The 23,230-nt window shown below is 29.8% G+C and overlaps 2 protein-coding genes across 2 annotated transcripts; one reads left to right on the top strand and one right to left on the bottom strand.

Annotated features, from left to right (window-relative positions):
• Nucleotides 1-1,375, bottom strand: LOC108852101 (AT-hook motif nuclear-localized protein 23). The gene has a single exon (XM_018625600.2). The coding sequence runs from the start codon at nt 1,154-1,156 to the stop codon at nt 284-286; it is 873 nt and encodes a 290-aa protein (XP_018481102.2). The 5' UTR covers nt 1,157-1,375; the 3' UTR covers nt 1-283.
• A 16,519-nt stretch (nt 1,376-17,894) lies between these two features.
• LOC108840738 (zinc finger protein 11) lies at nt 17,895-18,833 on the top strand. Its single transcript, XM_018613569.2, has one exon. The coding sequence runs from the start codon at nt 17,985-17,987 to the stop codon at nt 18,603-18,605; it is 621 nt and encodes a 206-aa protein (XP_018469071.1). The 5' UTR covers nt 17,895-17,984; the 3' UTR covers nt 18,606-18,833.
• The last annotated feature ends 4,397 nt before the right edge of the window (nt 18,834-23,230 follow it).

The raw sequence follows: 23,230 nt of genomic DNA on the forward strand, positions 1-23,230 counted from the left end.
TGAAGAAAGATACGAGGATATTTTTTTCATCGCAGACAAGCACAAATAGAGTTTCACAGAAGGAAGCAAAGGATTAAAACATAAAATTCTACAAACGCAAAAAGAAAAGAAAGGAAAAATCTAAACATAACATGATGAACGAGATAATGTCGGGAATAACGATTATAATGTGAAATTCATTAGTCCATTAGAACTTCTCTAACCTTTCTTCACTCTCGCAAATTCCTCTCCGGAAAAGCTCCTCCGTCGGTATATATATAGTGGTTATCAATACATATATACATCAGAAGGGACCTCTTCCACCTGAATTCCCCGGCCAACCTTCCACCGGAAGTTGCACATTCGGTTGCATATTCATGGGTAAATTAAAGAACGGAAGTCCTCCTCCTCCTCCTCCGGCGGAAACCTCCGGAAACAAGTTGCCTCCGCCGTTAGATCCTCCCCCTCCTCCTAGATGTTGCTGCTCATCTTCTTCTAGTGGAAGTCTCTCATAAGCCACATTAGTAAACGAAGAAGCGATTACAATCACCGGTCCAGCTGCCGTAAGCTCACCGACAACGCTGCCTCCAACGACTTGTCCTTGTCCTCCGGCCAAAAATATTGTCAAACTCGTTGCTCCAGGAGGAGCCGGAGGAGGAAGAAACGATCCGGAGAGAGAAAGAATCTCGAACGTTCCTTGTAGCGTCACGACCGCTCCAGACGCAGATGGCTGACGTATGGTGACGTTGGTCACCGTTCCACTACCGCTCAGAACGCAGATCCCTCGCTGCCTTCGACGAGCGTAAGTCGCAACGCAGTCAAAAACGTCGCAGCCGTTTGTTACTTCAAGAATATGAGCTCTCAGAGTGTTTGCGCTCTCGCGCGTGATTATCACCGGAGGTTTCGGTTTGTTTTTGGATCCAGGTGGTCTTCCACGTGGACGACGGCCAACGACGTTGCCTCCTCCGCCACCGTCACCTCCAGAGCTTCCTGATCCTCCACCAGAGGCTAAGTCAAGACCCTGATGGTTGTTGTCGTCGTCGTCGACGGTAAAGTGACCAAGTCCGGCTCCTGGTGTGACGTCATCTGATGCTGAGCTGTGGTGGAGATGGAGATCGGGACGATGGAGCTGGTGATTAACGTAGCCAAAAGCTGTGCCTAGATCAAGACCAGCCATGCCCACATCAAAAGCAAAGTAGAGATTTTAATTTGTAAAAAAATTATATAAAAACCACACACACACAACAACAAGATTAAAATAAAGCTTCTCTTCTTTGTAGATTTTCTATAATTTTTCTTTTAGAACAAGAAAAAAAACTAGAAAAATAATGATAGAGGACTGAGAAGAAGTTTGGAAGAGGAATATGGGAAGAGAAATGATAAAAAGTAGAAGGAGAAGGTGAGACTTAAAATAAAGCATTAAACAAGAAGAAAATTATAATTGCGTATATATAGATTAGATATATGTATGTAAATGCAGTCACTTGTCTAACCTAAACTCTTACAGGTATATATTAATTAAATATTTTGTTTTGGTATCGACTTCAATTCAAATTTTCAATTTATTAATTAAATATTTGTCCTTTTGTGTGTTTTGGACTCAACAGCTAATTCCACTATTTTTTTCTCAAGGGCGTGAACTATAAGCGAATACCATTAGCAAAAATATAGTACGGGGTTTCTGTTTGCATTGGTGTTTTTTGTTATGCTCACAAATTTATATACCCTATTTGTATTAAATAACTATAACAGTTTAGTATTTTAGGGAACACTGTTTTAAGATTTTATATTTTTTTATATCCATTTACTATTCATAATACTTTTATAAGAAATAAACCATTTACTTTTATTTATAAGTAAAATTTTAAATTTTCAGATATAGCAAAGAAAAAGTTAATTGCCCAAATTGGTATTGGTGCGAGACTGCGAGTATATGAACACAAGGCTTTAAAATTAGCAAAAATTGTACTATCGAAGTTTTTTTTTTATCAAGTACTATTATTGAAGTTTAAAGGAGGTAGTTTGCACGCGAAGATCAGGCGTGTGAGAAGTTCTGAAGGAGATGTATGTGAGGGAGTGAGTGGATGTGATATAATTGGTGTATAATAAATTACTAAAGTTTTGAGAAAATGAAAGTTATAATTAAAACGGATGAAGCCATCATGATAATATGTGGCTGGGGTTATCTTGTGGGTTTCATTAAGATGTTTCCTTTTTTCTGTTCTTCAAAACATTCTCCACCATCATTGCTTAGCCTCTGTTATTATTGATAATTTATTTAAAAATTAAAATGTTATGAATGTGCCTCATATATAGCGATCATATTAGTTTCTTAAATTCAGATGTAAGCCATAATCAAGATAGTAATTTAGAAAGAAGACAAAACTTAGGCCAACATATATGTAATCACTTGTACATAAATTATTAATATTGGAAATCGAATAATTGTTACTTAACCATGGTTAGCTAAAAGTTGACCAACATTAATCAATGTTAAAACTTCATAGAGAGAGAATATTAAGTGGGGCGAAGCGAGAAGCGGCCCGTGGGGTCCACGATTGTCTGAACCATTTGGATGGGTTTCTCTTCGGTCTCACGAAGAGCTGGAGATTTTACTTAGCTTTGACCGTGTTTGGCTGTAAATGAGTTGGGATCTAATCATTTTAAACCAATAATTGCGTGACTTAATGTTGTTGCATTCAATTCACTATTTAAATTTGCGTTTCTTAAAATTTTATATGATTGTAGTTTCTCATTTTTAACAAATACTGTATGTAATTTGTTTAAAAGTAATTTTTATATTTTACAAAATTAGCTTTACATTTTCAGTGTACTATCACCTCGAATTATTAATTTAATTACCCCTTACGCAAACCTATAAGATTTTGAATTGATAAGTTGTTTAATTAGTAAATAGTATATTGAACAAATGGTATATATTTGATTAGTGAATACCTGATAGATCTAAACAAAGTAGTGCTGATAGATCTAAACGCTATATTTGTGTGTAGTGCTGATAGATTTTCTTCAAAGTAGATTATTATGTGTTTGTTCACTATAAATGTGTGTATCAAAAGAAATATCAATAAGGATAAACTCAGTTAGTAAAGTTGTTTACATCAGAAATCACTTAACTTGGGTCAGCTGATTCATTTTGTCTAGAATTACTAGGAAAAGCTCATAATGACTTAACTTCAATATAAACGAAACCAACCTTAATTTCATACAATAAAATATCATAACTGCGGGCTTACAAGTGTTAAAATTGTTAATTTTCAGAAAAAAAGATTTCTAATTATTGTTGTCTAATTCGGTCTTTTTTTTGCTAAAATGTAAATATCATATAATGAAGAAAGATTTTATAAGAAAAATCTAATATTTAAACTACCTTGGAAAAAAAAAGAGTAAAAAACAAAATGGATTATAGAGGTTACTTCCCAATAAGGAACCTTATGACAGCCACATCAACATAAGGGATTGAAAATTTTTTCTAGATCTTCTAGCTGAAATAATGTTCCTTAGCTCCTTATCAATGGCATGAAAGACTGATCCTGGTGAGATCGTAATCTGATTATTCATTAGATTGTTTCTGTGTTTCCAGAGATTAAAGATAGTAGCTTGCAAGGCCAGCTTCCTGAATAGAGTCAGCCTCTTAGACTGTGAAGATCGAATCCATGACAGTAACTCTGACCAGTTGGTGAGTAATGTTGCGACTGGCATCTTCTAAGCACCTCCTTCCAGACTTCCTGGCTATACTCATAAGTCAGCATAAAATGGTCCCTGATCTCATCAAACCTGGAACAGAGAGCGCAAGTAGGGGAGATGAGCATTCCCCAGCCAGCGAGCCTTGCCCGTGTCGGTAGCCTGTCGTAGTTAGCCACCTACATGTTGAACTAACGTGCTCAGCTTACTTGAACTATTGTTCCTTACTATAACTACCGTTTTGTCATCCAAAGCACAAGACCAATTTTCTTATATTATGTAAAGGGATATGCTAGACATAATCACATGATCGTGTGTTTAGAACCGTTAGATTGAACCCAAACAATAAATTAGTAGTAGCTGGTTGAGAGAGATATCAACATCTAGATCGCTTAATAAATTTTGAAATAAATTTCTTTTCACTCTAAACATATGTTTTGTATAGTATGAATTTGTCGAATAATTCTATGGCAAAATGATTACAAGCAAATCAAATAGCTGTGTCTTTATAATTTGTTTGGTTGGCTTCAATATTTTAGGGTTAATTGCACACTCCACGTGCAAAAGTGTTGTAGATCTTTTAACCCTTTAGAATATGTCTTCCACGTTATGACTTAGAATAATGTACAATCAAAAGAGCTTGCTTTTTCAGTGAAAATCGTTAGTTTTAGTAAACAGGGTATTTTAGAAGATGTGTGAGTCGCTTCTATTTGTGTAAAATATAGTATCTAAGAAATTGTTTAAAACTTGATAAGTTGATATATTTGTAACCACTGAAATTGAAAAGCAAAACCTATTGGTAATGACGACTTTTGTCACGAATGTAGTGGTGTCTGACGAAGCCATATATATACACTGTTCATAAGATTATTTATGTATTTTATCTTTATGTGTTGTTTTTCATATATTATATTTTAAGGATGTTTGTGGCTTATGGTTCCTTGTCCAATAGCATTTTTGTAGGCACATATAACTTTTCTCTTACATATATTATTGTAGAAAGTGGGTCTTTAAGTTGTTAAATTAAATTAGCCATACTGCCGTCCTTAAGATATGTTTAACAAGGTAGGTAATCATATTTTATATACGTATAATATATCAAACATAAAACATACTTGTGTTACTCGGTAGATAAATTGTTAAGTAATTTTTATAATATTTATTGACCATGTAACATTGGAGTTGTTAAATATTAATCGAATCAACACCGATCGGTTCATTTTATATCTAATCTATTAAAAGGGGAGTACAAAATTTGATTAACCCTTAGTTTTCCACTATATTTACATTGTCATGCCACTGAGATATTAAGTGAAGCTATATTTAAGTATGATTGTCTTTTCCTAATTTAAATAATAGATTTAAGCATTTAATGTATTTTCATAATTTAAATAATATATTTCCTTAATAAAATCTTAACTAAAATGGATTTACTAATATATTTCATATTAACATATTAAATATATTTTATATTTGTTAGTAATAAATAAATAAATTACACATCATAATCAATTTATATTACATATAAATAAAATATAAAATAGTTTATTCATATATATTAGCATAATGCTTTCATAATATAAGATCAATTAGTTAAAAATATAAGATTTGTTTATACGATACACTGTGATATAATAGACGATAAAATTACAAAATATTATTATTTTAAAGTAATAAATAAAATTATTATATTTTAAAATTTTATATTAAAAATTATGTAATACATTTTGATTTACAAATATATATATAGTATACCATTAGTACAGATGAAAAAAATTAAAGTGAAAACAAAATATTTATACGGTCACGGATCAAACTCTAGAAATAAACAAAACCAGCGCAAGATTATTTTTCTTTAACAAATATATTTTAATAGAAATTATAGTTCCAAATATGTTTATATATTTTATGTATTTATAAATTTATTTTCTTTGTTTTTGAGGGATGTTAAGATTTTTGAATAGGAAAAATGATGATCCATCTCTATATTATTTTAATTAAGAAATCTAAAATTTATATCAGAATATTTTATTAAAATTAAATTTTTATATAACTGCAAAATTAGTTTTCAATCTAAATTTGTATTTAAATATTGATAATTATATATCATTTAATATTAAAAAAAACTAAAAATATAAAATAAATACCCGCCCGGTCGGGCGGGTCAAGATCTAGTTTTAAGATTATATCATGAAATATAATACTCCCTCCGTTCCTAAATATAAGATGTTTTAGATAAAACACGGTTATTAAGAAAATCACTTTTTATCTAAGAACTTTTATTAAAGTTATAAATTAAAAACTATCTGACCAACTACAAAATAGAACTATTAAATTTGATAGGTTACACAGTTTTTGATAAAGTTAAAGTTACCTAGAAATATGAGAACATCTTACATATTGAAACAAAAAAATTATTCTAAACATCTTATATTTAGGAACAGAGGGAGTACAATACAAAGGTAGTTTTGCTATAGTCTACATAAGCAGCGAAAAAATAAATAACTAAATTCAAGGGTTCTTAAAAACAAGCAAATTTCATTAGTATTATTCAGGAATATATATCCTAATTATAATATACTAGTGCACTATTTTAGTGCATGGTACTATATAGTATATAAGTATATTGTTGAGTTTAATTGTTAACCAGAAACATTACAAACGAATAATAAATGAATCTATATGAATAAATTTTTAGGAAAAATGAGGTATGATTATTCTTTTTCGTATCTAACAAAGAACAATATTATTCTATATTTATTTGCAATAAATGAAATGAGAAGAAATAGAAAAAACTAATTTTATAACTGGTAAAAAGTTAGGAACGTTAGAAAATGCTTTATTTTTGTTTATTCCTTGGTTACTACTCGTGCTCTTTATGTAGACCAAAAAATATGAGTACACCTTATAAAATGGTCCTATATAACAGATTGAATCTTTGATCTGATATTGCAACAACGTTACTAGTTATATATTTTTCAGGTGGTAGGAAACTAAACTTGTTGTTTTCATTTGCGTGGAAAACTAAATCATCGGATTACTAGGCCACAACTTTATAAATGGTTATAAAACTTAAAAATACATAATGAATTCTTGTGAGATATGCTTAGCTAGTATAAATAATTAAATGTTGAAGTTTTAGTTACACTTACCACAAAATGTTCTAAATTTACTAGATCTCATAATATTATCATTTAAACTAGAATTTCTGTGTTCTAAATTTTATATTTATATAATATTATCATTTAAACTAGAATTTGTAAAAAAATGATATACACCTATAAAATATATAAATTTAAGGTTAATTTTTTCACAATTATAGAAAGATGAATTTAGAATTCGTTTCCGACATAAAGTTTTTAAAAACTAAAAGTTAGACACAACAAAAAAAATTAGTTGGAAAGCAGTCTATATCTTCATATTAGTTAGAAGGTATTTCAAACTCTAGATAGTTTACTCTATATCACTAAGAATATTTTTTTCGGGACCGGTCACATCAGCCGACTGAAGCTTATTCAAAAAAAAACTCTTGAATTAGAAAGCTCCTTTTCAAAAAAAAAAACTTAGTTTTAGTTATAGGGTAAAAGCATCATTACGTAGCTAGAAATTTGCGTTTAAGTAAACGCGCGAACTTCCTCCTTTAATTAATTTTGTAGGTTAGTTTTAAGAAAACACGAATCAGAAATGTCAAATCCAAGTTCTTGGATCAAAGCACGTAACTTCTAGGGTTTCTAATCAAAGGGAAAACAAATTTAGAAGCTAAATTATCTATGTATGGGTTTCTACAAAAGTACATGATGAATATTGAAATACCTAATTTTGTTTATGCAAACACAGAAGAGATGGAACAGCACTGGTACAACCGTACGAGGTTGAAAACTACTGTTCGGCAGAACTCATCATCACTTTGACAAAATAAAAGTCGTCATCATTTCGTTTCTGTACTTACGGGTCTTGCAAACATGTATCCCAGGGCATGTATCTAAAGAAAATGTGAATAGGCGCGTTGAAGGAGAAGGGAAACACGTGAGAGAGAGAGAGAGAGAGAGAGAGAGAGAGAGAGAGAGAGAGAGAGAGAGAGAGAGAGAGAGAGAGAGAGAGAGAGAGAGGAGAGAGGAGAGAGAGAGAGAGAGAGAGAGAGAGAGAGAGAGAGAGAGAGAGAGAGAGAGAGAGAGAGAGAGAGAGGTAGGCTGTCACTTCTCTCTCATGAAAACATTGGGAATTGCTCTTTGTTTCTTTTCTCTCTCTAGAGCCCTTAAATCTCGGGGAGTTTATGTAAGAACATCTATCTACTAGGCTCCTGCATTTTCACCTGCCCTAATTCACCGCTTTTCTGTTGATCTTCAAAATATTTAAGATACAGAATCAAATGCTTATTATAAGTATACACTTATGTAATTATTAATTTTACCAAAAAGAAGTCACGAGATAGTGTTTATTTGTTTAAAGAAAAAAGAACTAAACTATCATTATTGGTCGGTCTGAAATTGAATTTTGACCCAAGTGGTTTACATTGTAAATTGTAACAGATAATCGGTTCATCTCCTGGCATTACTTGGAAGATATTCTAAACTTGGATCAGACAGTGTGATATCCAATCCACTCTGTAATATTAAGTGTGTTCCTCATAGAGCCGATTAGATCAGCCGATAGGTTTTATCAAGAAAAAAATATAGGGAAGTGTTATTTTTGATACAGAATTATTTTTGATTCACTTAACCATTAGTTCTTTGGTTATTCCATACAGTATATATTTACTTAAGGTAAGTTAGTTAGTTCATCAATTAGCAAAAAAAAAGTTAGTTAGTTCACAAATATAAATTGCATCCCCGATCCGAGAAGTTTTGTCCTAGTAAACTAGATAAAATTCCACGAAAATCTATTGGGTTCGTTGAAAAGAACAAAATTGGTATTACATCTATCCATGACAAAATTATTCCAATATATACAACGGACATGATGTATCTATATACAGTAGAACCTCTATAAATTAATAATGTTGGGACTTTAAAATTTTATTAATTTATAGAGATATTAATTTACGAAAGTTTCATTTTTTAGATTTTTTCTACTGTTGGTTATAAAATAAGAAAATATTGATTTTACCATATATACATTATTAATTTCTTTTAAAATAATGACTTTCATATTTTTTTATTATCTTATTTGGTATATATTTTTATGTTTCCTAGAATTTTTATGTGATTTTCGATATAATTTTACTAAATATTATCAAAATATATTGAAATATTAAGAAAAGTTGATGTATTTTCATTGTAAATATAAAACCAACAATATAATGTTTATTTGTACTTATATATATATATATATATATATTAATAAATTATTAATTTATGATTTTAATGGGACTATATATTTACATGGAAGTTTTAAAAATATTATTATCTTATTATTTTATCGATTTGTATCATATTTTATACTGGCCCAAGTTGGGACCGACGAAATTTATTAATTTATAAAGATTATTAATTTATAGAGTATTAATTTATAGAGGTTTTAGTGTATGTGTGTGAATGTGATGTGAGGAAAAAGAAGAGCAGCTGAGCAGGTAAAGATTCAGAGGTATGGGGTTTGCTTGAAGCTGGAGCTAAATAATTTATTAAGCTCTTCGTGCTTCCCTAAGTTACTTTTATATGACTACATAAAAACATTTTTAGGCTACAAAAACATAGTTTTAATGGTTCAATTTTTTTTTGTCATACGAGTTTGTTAAGATAAATTGATGCATTTACGTAAACATCTCATTTCCGCACCTAAAAAGCACATATTTGTTTTTTTAAAGCACAAGTCTGTTAATTAAACGACAATTATATAGAAGAAGGGAAAAATCTCATCATAAAAGAAGAGAGGAAAAAAAAAGTTTTTGTGAATGGAAATTAAAGTTTGGATTGTAAAGTAGTCATCTCTCCTTTCTTAAAATATTAGACAAGGAGTATCATCTGAAAATTTATAGAATTTAACAAATTTTCCCATTTGGTTGTGCTCCAAACTACCCATACATTAGATCAAACATCTCTAAAAAGATTTCAATTTTCAATTTTTGAAATTTCACTGTTCAAAACATCATATATAAAGTGCATATTTTTGGTCCTTATAATTATTTGTTTTTCCGAATAACCATGTTAACCTTTATTGTTATCATTTTAGTTTTAAAATTTGACAATTATCAATTATTTTGTCCATTAATCTAGAAAAAAAGAACTTCATTTATCACTCTAAAATGCATTAGTTAGTCATTTATAAAAACATTATATGTGACAATAATTATAATGAATAATTTTATTTTTATTTAAATTTTATGATTTAATTTATTCTTTATTTGTTTTTTTGTACTTTATATTAGAACGTAATATTTTATCAAATAACATTGTTAATAATTTTTTTATTGCTATATAAAAGTTTTACGACCTTTATTAATTTTTAGTAACAACAAGAACTTTTGTATAATTTTTTTTATGTTCAAACTTCAGATTTGAAGTTTCACTAATTTCAAAAATGAAGTTATTTTGGAGATCTCTTTAATGTCTATAACACACACATGCATGTTTAACATATAGAGTTGATTATTAGTTTATATAGAACTACTGAATCATAGAAGCAAATTTAAGTTTTCATGAAATAAGTTGTTGCTTTTGTAATCGTATATATACTAGTATGAAAGATGGTTTTTGTATAGAGTAACTACTATGACGAGACTAATTATATTACATTATATGTTTTTTTGTCTAAGAGTTTCAGTTCCGAATGATATTAAAAATATAAAAATATCAATAGAAAACAAGCTAAGCACTAATCAGGGTTGCAATTGACCAACTCGAATAATTGAGGCCACTAAGAGCCTTTTGTGATTCTTCCAAGTCATTAATATTTAATGGAGTCTTAATGCATGAGCTAATTTGTCCATTTTCCTTCACAAACCTAATTAACAAAATATACTCTTTAATTAATATCAGAATTGGACCAAGACCAATTGGATAATGACTTTCGGACGCGAAATCAGTGATTAGCTTGCCTTAATGCGTATTTAAGTCCGCAGTCCCCACAATTACAACTTTTGGTCTAGAAAACCAACCCTCCACTATTATATAATCATATACTCCCTCCCTCTGTTTTATATTATTTATCGTTCTAGGTTTATATACACATATTAATAAAACATATAATTTTGTATATTCCTAAAATAAAAACACAATTACCTATACACTTAACCATATTTCAACCAATAGAAAAATGAATTGGAGAATCTTATTAATAAATTTTGTATTGAAATCCTAAAACGACATTTATTTTGAAACGAAACTTTTGCTCCAGAACGACAATTAAATCGAAACGGAAGGAGTATCATAAATCAATTAATGTCGTTAGCTAGTTAAATTTAAAATTAATTACGCAAATCTATAATTGTCGGCCTCTAATGCGGAGTTTTGGATACTAGCTAGACGACAAAAGTTATGAATGCGTCATATAACTTTTTTTTATCCCTTCAATAAACTAGCTCAAATTATTCTAAATTCGAAATTATAAAAGAAATAAGGTGCTTCGTTCAAAAAAAAAAAGAAATAACGTGCTACAACGATTTCGTAATGATTTTATTTAATTATATTCATAAAATCATATAGCATATATGACTTAATACTTATCATGTTAACTAAATTAATCAAGAGCCGTTTGCCGTTAAAAAAAAAAAAAACTAAATTAATCAAGAAATTCAATACCTCCAGAAAAATATCTGGAGCTAATTTTCAATACACATTTAGTCTAAAGATTATGGCCATCGCTTACAACCTTACAAGTCCTACATATTTATGTTTGTCAACGGTAGTTTTAGGAGGTATTGAATCTATCTTATTAAAACAGAAACATTTTGTTAGACCTAACATTTATTTTGTAAGTTTTTAAATTAAATACACTTTTATACTTTATAGTTAAACCTACATTAAATCACTAATGTTTATTTCTTTATACTACTATCCATGTTTCCAAACAATATACTTATTTCTTTATACTACTATCAATGTTTCCAAACAATATATTTTTTATACTACTATTAATGTTTCCAAACAATACAATAATTAATCTTATTTATTTTATATCTATCATTTTCTCTTTAAATTTTTGTAGAAATATCATAATTTCATAAATTGCAAAATAATGAACTTTAAAATTTGGATTATAAGACTACAAATTATGAAACTATTACAATTTAAATCCAATTAGATTACATATCGGTCATCTATCAGTTCAATCGGTTAGTCTCAGGTTTTACTGATTTTTTTTAATATGAATATTTTAAAAACCTAAATTGAATTGTCAGATCTCCGGATTAGTCGGTATAATCACAATCAGGTTGAATTTAAAAACACTGATTTAAATGCAAAAATATTTTAAATACACACTCTTTAAGACATGTCTCTTATTAAAACAGAAACATTCTGTTGGACCTAACATTTATTTTGTAAATTTTTAAATTAAATACACCTTTATACTTTATAGTTAAACCTACATTAAATCACTAATGTTTCTTTCTTTATACTACTATCCATGTTTCCAAACAATATACTTATTTCTTTATACTATTATCAATGTTTCCAAACAATATATTTTTTATACTACTATTAATGTTTCCAAACAATACAATAATTAATCTTATTTATTTTATATCTATCATTTTCTCTTTAAAATTTTGTAGAAATGTCATAATTTCATAAATTACAAAATAATGAACTTTAAAATTTGGATTATAAGATTACAAATTATGAAACTATTACAATTTAAATCCAATTAGATTACATATCGGTCATCCATCAGTTCAATCGGTTAGTCTCAGGTTTTACTGATTTTTTTTAATATGAATATTTTAGAAACCTAAATTGAATTGTCAGATCTCCGGATTAACCGGTATAATCACAATCAGGTTGAATTTAAAAACACTGATTTAAATGCAAAAATATTTTAAATACACACTTTTTAAAAATTACCAAAATATTTGTTAAGTTATTAGTGAAATTTTTCATCGTAAAATATTCTGCACTTCCAAAGCGCGGGTAAAAGTCTAGTTTCTTGATTAAATTAGTTAACATGATAAGTATTAAGTCATATATGCTATATGATTTTATAATTTATTTTTGTCAACTTTATCGTTTTATTCATTTATAGCATAAAACTATCGAAAATACATTATGATCACTAGACACGATAATGATTTTTCATCTTATCTATTCATTTAAATAGTGTACATGTAGTTTAATAACACTGATATATATAATAACGCGATTGGTAGAAACCTCGTAAAAGTGAGACATAAAAACAAGAACAATAATCTATTGACCATATGAAGTAATTAAAAAACTAGCTAGAAAAATAACCAATGTATTTTTATATTCATACTTCCCTTATGTAATACTATAACCTACCCTTTTTACCATTTTTTTATTGAGATAGGTTGGTGCAATAAAATTTTCCGCGGGACAATGATTATGTAATTTTACTATGCAATCATTATGAAACGAACACTTTCCTTATTATTTTTTTCTTATTTTAGACATACATAAATATGTACACTTTCCTTATAATTTTAGACAACGATTATGTAGTTTTACTATGCAATCATTATGCACAATTGCACACACCAACATACGCGAATCTGATACTATATCAGTTCTATTGTTAATAAGTTTTTATATATACTAGGATTTAGAGAGATATTTTGTGGAATAAAACCTCAAATATATATTTTCTCTTTCTAAATCCTCTCATCTAAACAGATTTTTGTTTTTCAATTTATTCGGTGGCTAGTGGCTTCTCTGCCACTTGGCTGGATATCACATTTTTCTTTTTGTTTTGATTTATTCTTCTCTCTTTTGTAGAAAATAAAAAGCAACTGTATTTTTTATTGAAAGTGAACGATGGCTATATATAGCGTACAACTGAAACAGAAATCCTAAAACTCTATTTTACATAAAACTTATTCAAAACGACTAACTCCTACACTAGAAATCTCGTAAACTAAACTCATCGACTTATACAATGTTGACCAACTTAAACCAGTGACTTGTTCAACGAATTCTACAAACTCTCCCTTAATCTGATAACAGTGACACTTGTTCAGATTATCTCGACTCTCGTTGACTTCACATACCCCATCATGTTTCTGAATTTGACAAAAGCTTCCGACTTGAACGAATTTGTTAACGTTTTGTTCTTTCCACAGTGTTGAAGAGCTATAGTACCTTCTTTGGTCAAGTTTCTGTAAAATTAGAACTGGATTTTTTTTGACAGTTCGGTGGTGGAAGTGTTGTCACAGATGATGTCAATGCATTCATCTTCTCTGCACCCAAGCTGTTCTAGGATAGTCTTCAACCACATGGCTTGGCAAGCACTATAAGAACACCACACCACAAGAAGCATGGAGTGGTGTTAAACCCTCAGTTGAACACAGTCTGGGCTTATGTTGCACACGTCCACGTAACACAAGCAGGTAAACTTTATGATTAAAGTTTCTTATGTGTATTCTTTGGAGTTACTGATTCCAAAGGCTATCATCTATTTGATCCCAAAAGCAAGAGCATTGTGGTGAGCAAAGATGTTGTCTTTGATGAAGAAATAAGTTGGGATTGGGGCAGAAATTTCGAGGAGCAAAATAACAGTTGAGGGATGATAATCTCAATGATAATGAAACCGAGGGAAAACTTGATAATGATAACGCAGAAGGCACATAAAATGAAAATGCAGAAGACAACTATGAACAAATCGAAGTTGAAGAACAAGATGAGGGAGAAGGATCATCAACTGGTATAAGAACAAGTGCTAGGAAACCACCAAAATGGATGAAAACGTTTATCAATTTCATGAAATAAACAAAATATATAAGATTGTTGTATTCGAATAGATGTAGAAAACTTAAAATGTTACGTACCGATTTAAGAAGAAACTCAATCGTAATTTTAATATTGATATGAAAATAAAAGGTACATACATGCACAATACGAATGAAACATGTAAATATAAAACAATCCAACAAAAACACATAAGAGTGTATAAATGAATTCAAATGACTTAAACTAAGATAAATATATTAGAAGATTTAAGCTGCTAAAATAAAAACATATCATAACCCATTCAAATATCTCAACCGTATCTTAATATTTACCAACAAAAAAAAGTTAACCGAGACTGATGCTAATGAGCTGATTGGTATGACATGTAGCTTTATGTTTTTGGCTGTATAATTTAATATGTAAATTTATTTACAGTAGTTTTTAATGTAATTTTTAAAACACTAATTTTGTTCTATAAATAAAGTTTCTACAGTCATTTTTTTTTCATAAGGTATTTGTGCTCTAAATTTTTCTAAAGAAAGAAAAGTTTAATTAATTGATATATATATATATATATATATATATGATTCTGAACTAAATTTTGGTTTTCCATAACATCCGCAGCCACAACCAATAACACTAACACATAATGGTTCAGACATAATAATATCAAACCCTTCAATATAAAAATAAATGTTAAAATGAAAAATTGGATGAAAACAAATTCTTCTTAACTATTTCTCTAATGGCCCATTTGAAACAAACGCCAGGATCGACATTGACCTATATATGGGCCGACATTTCACATTGATTGTATAATTCCTAAGGAAAAACCAGGTCGCTTTTCCTTTAGTGTAATTTAGTTGAGATCTAACTAAACTTCCAATGCATGCACTAGTAACTTTAATATGGCAAATATCTTTCGGACATTAAGACACATCACTTTCAGCTCTTCTGGTCTTTTAATATTTTCTTTTCTATTCCCCCATATTTGATTGTTTTTAGAGTATTTTACGTGTCATATACAAGAAGTTTCTTACATTTAGGTAAATGACATAAATACTATGCACATTCCATATTCCCAACGATGCCCCTACTATAACTCTGAGCTGAATCTGACACACTAAACTTTAGAGTCTATAATCTTGTAATTATTACGCTATTCTACTCTATTACATGCAACCGGTTAACTAACAGTCGGAGGCTAAATAATATCCAAATTTGTAGTTACATAATCTCTCTCATCATACTGTCTAACTTCTGTTCTCTTTCTTCTTCCTATTTTTCCTTTGTGAAGATTTTGATTTGGTTCATACTATTATACATAGTTTGTTGTCTATAATATCAATGCGTATTATAACCGGATTAAAAATCATATTCTTGAGTTGATTAATTATAAGAGATCAGATAGTACATATGTGTGACTCGTAACCAGATATTAGAAAGTTAATCCGGATAAAACTTGTAATAGCCAACAATATCATTTTGTTAGTCGGAAGTAACATGTGAGATATCTTGATATGTATATCATCGTATTTAGTTCATTGAAGTGATTTTAGGATGCATTTAAGTGTGTATACTACATTTATATGTTTATTTTCATTGATAGAGGCTAAAGTGAATATTTAAAGTTTTGGGGTGAAACCTCAAAGTTAATTCTGCAACTTATTAAGTTTCGGGTCAAAATTAAAAACTATACATGGATCAGGGATCATTTTTTCATTTGTGAGGAGGTCTAGATTCTAGAATGTACAATCAAAATGCTAGGGACTAATTAGAGACAATATATGTACGATTCAAGAGTTTAGAGTCAGAAATAAAAATATAAAAAATCTTAGGGATCATATATGCAAAAGAACCTAAATTGGCCATTGTTGTCTCAGCGAGCTTTTGGAGACTAATTGGAGCCGTGATGGTGAAAGCCACCAACTCCAAATCCAGAGCATGACAACCGTGGGAGAGGATCAAGGTTATGGACGGCGGATCCAGGCGAAAGACACATCGGAGTGTTCGACAAGACGCGGAGGTGACACAGTGTGGAGGAGACCCAGATTGAAAATCCCAGAAATACAATAAAACAATGAATCAAAAATCAAGTCTCATCATGAAACAAGGAACCAAACCGAAACCTACAGTGAAACAAGGAACCATGGATATAAGAAGAACCCATAAAATGTTATTCGACCAAAAAAAAAAGAAAAAAAGAAAAAAAAAATACAGTGAAACAAGGAACCAAATATCATTTAAATTTGTATGTAGCCGTCCAAATATCATTTAAATGTATATCATCTAAACAAGAAAAAAAATGAATCTGACATCAACTGACACGACTACACTACCTAAATCCACCTACAACATAGACTTCTAGCGACTCTCTCACTCTGCATGGACATAAAGGTAATTTCATTGTCCCTCACTAACTGTATGTGCAAATACTATTTTTATGCATGAATAGCTAATTACCGAGCTGAATATGGATATTAAGCTAAATTACTCTTGTTTTTATTACTCCTGGATTTTTAACTGAATAAACTTTCCATTTGGTACAAGAAATCCTACTTAAAAATACTGAAATAGATATTTATTAAATTCTACTTACCACAAATGTGTAAATGTAGATTTTATGATGTCTATAATATATGTAGGATAGTTATCTAAAATATATGGTGTTAATTTGACGGTGTAAAGCTACACGAGGCATTTGTCAGATTCTAAAAAGAGAATCTTAGTATTGATCACGCAAAGATAAGATCTTTTTTTTTTCTTATTCATAGAGATAAGATCTTGGCTTCACCATTTATAGTTTACACGCTTGTTTGTTTTTAACTGATTTCCTGTGTTAAATGCATAGCAATATGGGACTTTATGTTAGAATTATTATAAATCTCCGATTAAGGTATACAGGATGAACACAGCTAAAGCCTATATACAAAGCATAGAAATGTAGGAGCTAAAGTTGTAGTTTTAAGTTTCCTACAATAGGTAACTTTATATATTCAAACAATTGAACTATTTATTCAAACAATTTTCAATAGTAACTAAATGTATGTAAGTGTTTTTGGGTAAAAATGTTATGTTAAATATATGTAAGTCAATAAAATAGCGGACACCTTTTCAATTTTCTTACATTTGTAGTTGCGAAAAATATGTATGCAGTGAATGTAATAGATCTAGATAGTATTATTCTGATATTGAAAAGCTTTTTTAGCTGATTTGAAATGTGTAAATTTAAAGTTGACAATCAAATTTTGTAACCTCTTATTCTCTGTGCAATTTCAAATGGTTCAACGTACTTTTTCATTTACTGAAAATGATAAAGATAAATGGCATATCTCTGTATATTTCGGGTCCATCTCTATATTTATTATTTACATGATACATCATTATCTATCAACCCCATCTTCTTCTCTTCTTATTCTCCATCTTCTCTACTGAGATTTTCTTTAACTAAAAACTCATCCTTGAATGCACGGTGGTGCATGGATGTGGAATCATAGCAAAAATGAAGAATTGGAGGATGATGATGAATCTTGGGAAGTCAAAGCCTTCGAGCAAGACACTAAAGGCAACATCTATGGTACCACTTGGCCTCCAAGATCTTACACTTGCAATTTCTGCCGCCGTGAGTTCCGTTCTGCTCAAGCCTTAGGCGGTCACATGAACGTCCACCGCCGTGACCGAGCCTCTAAGGCTCATCAAGGTCCTGCGGCCGCAGTTGCGGCTAGAAGCTGTGGCGGCAGCGGAGGAGGTAGGACAACGTTTCTCAGTTCTTGTGTTCCGCCAACGACGACGCTTATAATCCAATCCACGGCAAGTAACAATGAAGGTTTGTCCCACTTCAACCAATTGCAAAACCCTAATGGCATGTTTGGTAATTCCAGTGATATGATGAATTTTTATGGTACTGAGCCGTTTCCTTTGAGCAACCTTGAGTTTTCCTTGTTGAATTCGCCGGTAGAGGTTTCTCCTATGCTTATACAATATCCGACTGGAGATGATGAGAGCACTGGTTCCATGAAAGAGATGACAAGAACATCAGTGAATGAGCCTGATCTTGAACTTCGACTAGGGCACAAGCCACCGTGACATTTCATATTCGTAACACACTTGAGGCCTTTCATATCCATATCCATTCATACAGAGGTTGTTTACATCTTAAATTACATTTGTTGTTAAATTCTGAATTCATTATATTTCATGCTTGGCTTCCTTGCTTTCACATATACATGTCCCTAAGTTTTAACATAGAGAGGCTGAGTACTATATATAGTCCCTTAATTTTCTTTGATAAAGTACTATAGTCCCTTAATTTCATTGATTAAATCACCAAAACCCTGAACTACACAGATTTGTATATGTATGCTATATAATTAGCATCTCAGAAATCCCTAAGAATCTATATATGTTTTGAGGCCTATATATTGTTATGTTTTTGTCTTCGAATTCCAACTACAATTTAATGAAGACAATTTATATTTTACAGACCTTATCAAAATTTAAACTCAGATATAAAAGATGTATCTATAACTTTCGAATGCTATCTCAAAACTTTCGAACTATTTAAATGCGTCTTCGAATTGTTTATAAAAAGTGCTCTAAAACAAAAGATAATAAGATCGCCAGTAATTTACTGCCATAATCTGAAGAAGACACTTTCTTACCATCTCCATATGCTTTAGGGTTCGGAGTACTGGGCTGATATACATATTTTATTATATTACAATTTTGTTCCTCAAAGTTAATATTTAATGTATCGCAGTAAAATGATTATATGTCAAAATTATAGTATACTAAATTTCATAATCGTAAAAGGAAAGGAAAAATAATGGTAGAAGGAATAGATTTTTTTTTAAAGCAAAATCTGTTAAGAGTTATACAACAAATAAGTTCCCCCAAAATTATAATAAACAATTGATGATAAGATTTGCTTATATTTATTTTCATGATAATTAATATGAGAATATAATGGGGTTTATTATGATGTTAGTCATGTCATAATAGTTTGCCATTATGTGTTAGGAGGTTTTTATTTTTTTTTAGTAACTTAAAATGTTTTATAGGAAAATATGTTAAAAGTATATAAATTATATGGTAAATTACTAATCCCAAAATGAAAAATTATTATAACTATTTTTCTAATAATATTTGTTTGTTTATTTTAATGAATCATTGTAAAAATGTACTGGATTTTATTATAATGACCTTAGTTATTTCATAATAAACTCTTATGTAAGATTATGTGTATGTGAATTAAATTTCTTATTAATGTTAAATATTTATTTTCTACTTTTAAAGTTTACCCATCTAAAACTTATTCATAGGATGCATTAAAACTCATATCTTTATTCATCAATTATATTTTATTTTATTTAAATAATATAAAATTTTTTTATTTAGGCAGATTGGTTTTCAAAAAGAACTGGACACTCTAAGTTAATTTTAATTTTTTTTTAATTTCTTTTTTGAATTTCTAAATTATGATCTACAAAGCACATTGAAAAAAACTAATGAAAATCTGTATTTAACATCCAAATATGTGTATTATATGGATTATTGAAATTTTAGTATTCAAATAATTTATTTAATCCATGTATTATACATATCCTAAGTATATTATATAAATATCTATATTGTATAGTTACCAGTTAATTTAAGGTTGATTTAATCGTGACAATTTTATAATACATATTAAGACATTTTAAAATAGATAGAAAGTTATATAATATTACTTATAATAGTTTGTTATTGTGTCTGATTATATGTTAGGAAATTCATTTTATGCAATAGTTGATCAAATGTATTAATATATTTATTATAATTTGAAGTAACAAACTATTTAAAAATCTGTGTTTATAACCACGAGAGATTACTTCTCGATTTTTGGTAATTTAATCAAGTTTGAATTTTCTTAATTGCTTATTTGTGCTTTTTAATTACGATTTTGGATGAATCTTAACTAAAATTAATTTTGATTGAATGTCTTTTAAAAGCTCTGTGATGTTAATTATATGCCTTTGATCTTGAAGTTTAACTGGTCTATGAAGGTATGTAAGAACATCTCCAATAATATACACAAATTTTCTCTATATTTAATTGTAAAATAAAATGATTCTATTATAGAGTTTGATTTGATTCAATAGTTCACTCTATAATAAAGTTACTATATAATAGAGTTATTTTATAATTCACTCTAGAGTGGATTATAGAATAATGTTATTTTTATTAGAAATATAGAGTAAAAAATAACATTATTCTATAATCTACTAAATTATAAAATTTATTTATTATTGATTGAACCATTAGAGTAAATCCAATTTAATAATAGAGTTATTTTATTTTAGAATAAGATATAAAAGAAATATTTTGTGTACAATTGATAATGGTCTAGGTATAACACCTGACATGCTCGATGCTCTCGGGCAAGGCATTATCAGAGCAGATTGATGGGGTAAAAAAATGATGGTACCTCCGCTTCAAATTTTTCTTGGTGATATTTTTTCTTGGTAAAAAATGTTTTTTTTCTTGGTAAAAGTGATCTTACCTCTATTTCTCGATCGGAGTTATATACTTATAAATTTATAATTCGATATAATTTATCAAAAAAAACATATATAGAACAAAGAAACGTTACCATAAACTTAGGGTAAAGGCAACATGAATCCAGAAATGGAAGAAGATTTGAGGACCACTTGGAAATGGAAGAAGAGATAGAGAAGGCATGTGAATTCTTTTTAATTCGTTGCATGTTGCTTCTTACTCAGATCTATTTCTGTCTCCACATTCATCTTTATTTATTTCCTGTTTTTGTAAACATTTTTCTGTTTCATATTATCAATATAGTAGTACTCTCTTTCACTAAATTCTTACCGAATTTTGGTACGACTGCCAAAATTGTAAATGTTTTTTTCTTGACATTATCTTCTGATCCCCACATGTGAAATTCAGAAACATTTCAAAATAGGCCATTATTATGTTGTTTCTCTTCTAGTTTTGGTCCCCGCTTCCTCACCATGTCTATCATCATACATAATCTTTATTTTATTGATATATACTCGAGAAGTGGGTTTTCGATTTATACTTGTAAAGATTTACACCAATCATGCATGGATTGACAATATATACTATGTACTATCAGAATATATATATTTTTTTTACAAAGATCATATTCAAAATATTTTCTTATATAAACCCAAATGTTTTTACTAGCTCTAACCGCTTAAGTTAATCTCACTTAGAGATCCACTGCCAGATTTTAAATAGTTATAATGATGTTACTTGCGTTCATCTATCAGCAGTTATTAGGGTCTTAAAGTAAGAAAATGTATTTTAGTAAAAAAGGGTAAGAAAATGTAAATTTACTTGTTTTTCTTAGAAAAGACAGAAACATACCGACCAAGATTCGTGTAAAAAGCAAAACTGAGATATGAATTTGTTGGTATGCAAATAAATAACAAATTAAATTAGAGGCATTTTGGGATTTGGGATGTGAGAGATGAACAGTCCATTGAATCAGTGAGATATGATTATTTCTCTATAATGTCGTCTTATGCTCAGCAAAGGTTCGAATCCCTCATATCAACCATTCATTGTCGTTTTCACCTTTATTTACATAAATCGAAAGAAATTTGGTTTTCAGTTAAGTATTCAATAATGCTTTTTATGCCTAAAAGTACGGCCTAAGATGGGAAGTTTATCCATATTCATGTGAAATGCAAATACTAATTTCAGTTTTGTTCTACGTCTCTTCACAAAAGGATATTTGCACTCCGTCAAGGCTCGAAGCAGTGTTGCAAAAACCTTTCACTATTTCATTAGGGGATCTCCGAAACTGATTTAATTCAAATTGAAAGGGACATTGGTCTTAAGAAATTACTTTCCTATTCAATATAGATTTGTCATCTTCTTTCGCACCAAGTCAAGCTTAAGCTAACTTTTTCTTCTGTGGCAAGTTCAACTCATTAAATATGTAGCTACCGGGATCCTTAACTTTCAGGGCTCGAGTTTCGTCATCCTGAAGATAGATCTTCAGATTCTTCATAGCTTATCTCTGGCCTTTTAATGGGATGGTGATCTTACCAGTTACTGAGTTACAGAGGCTCACATGTGGCTTAGGACTATATTTCTAACAACTTCCGTATATGAAACTTGTCCATCGTTATCACCTCTCCATATGGAACTTCAAAAGAGATTGTTAACATAAGTTGCGATCGCTTGTTTCTATTATATCAGGAAAATTTGCTAGTTGGCTTTCTCAACAACTTTTGGATCTCTTTTATCATCAACATACCAACTCAACTAGGGGTTGCACCTTCATTAAACAATTGATTTTTCAATCAGATTAATAAGAAATGTTGAATGCCCTTATGCAAGGTCCGACCTCTAGGTTAGCCTCTTTTGTTTTACTCCTTTCATTCATAGAAGATAAACTGACTCGGACATTTGATGGTTTTGTCCATGCACCATTAGTGGTGCTCTGAATAGATATTATTACTTTTACTATTTTTACTAACATAGAGAATCTTGCCACTCGTGGTCCTGTTTCCAAATACGTATATTACCAGATGAGGATTTACGTGGAAGGTTTGTGTTTTTCCTCTTACACCTGGTTTCATCCCAGACATAGAGTACTGTCTTCTTACAGACATGTGCCAAGTCTTTGGTGTCTTCGTTAGGATCATTTCTCAACTTGAACAAGACTAAAAAAAATCAGA

Source organism: Raphanus sativus, chromosome 2 (genome assembly GCF_000801105.2).
Source record: "Raphanus sativus cultivar WK10039 chromosome 2, ASM80110v3, whole genome shotgun sequence".
Lineage (NCBI taxonomy): Eukaryota > Viridiplantae > Streptophyta > Magnoliopsida > Brassicales > Brassicaceae > Raphanus > Raphanus sativus.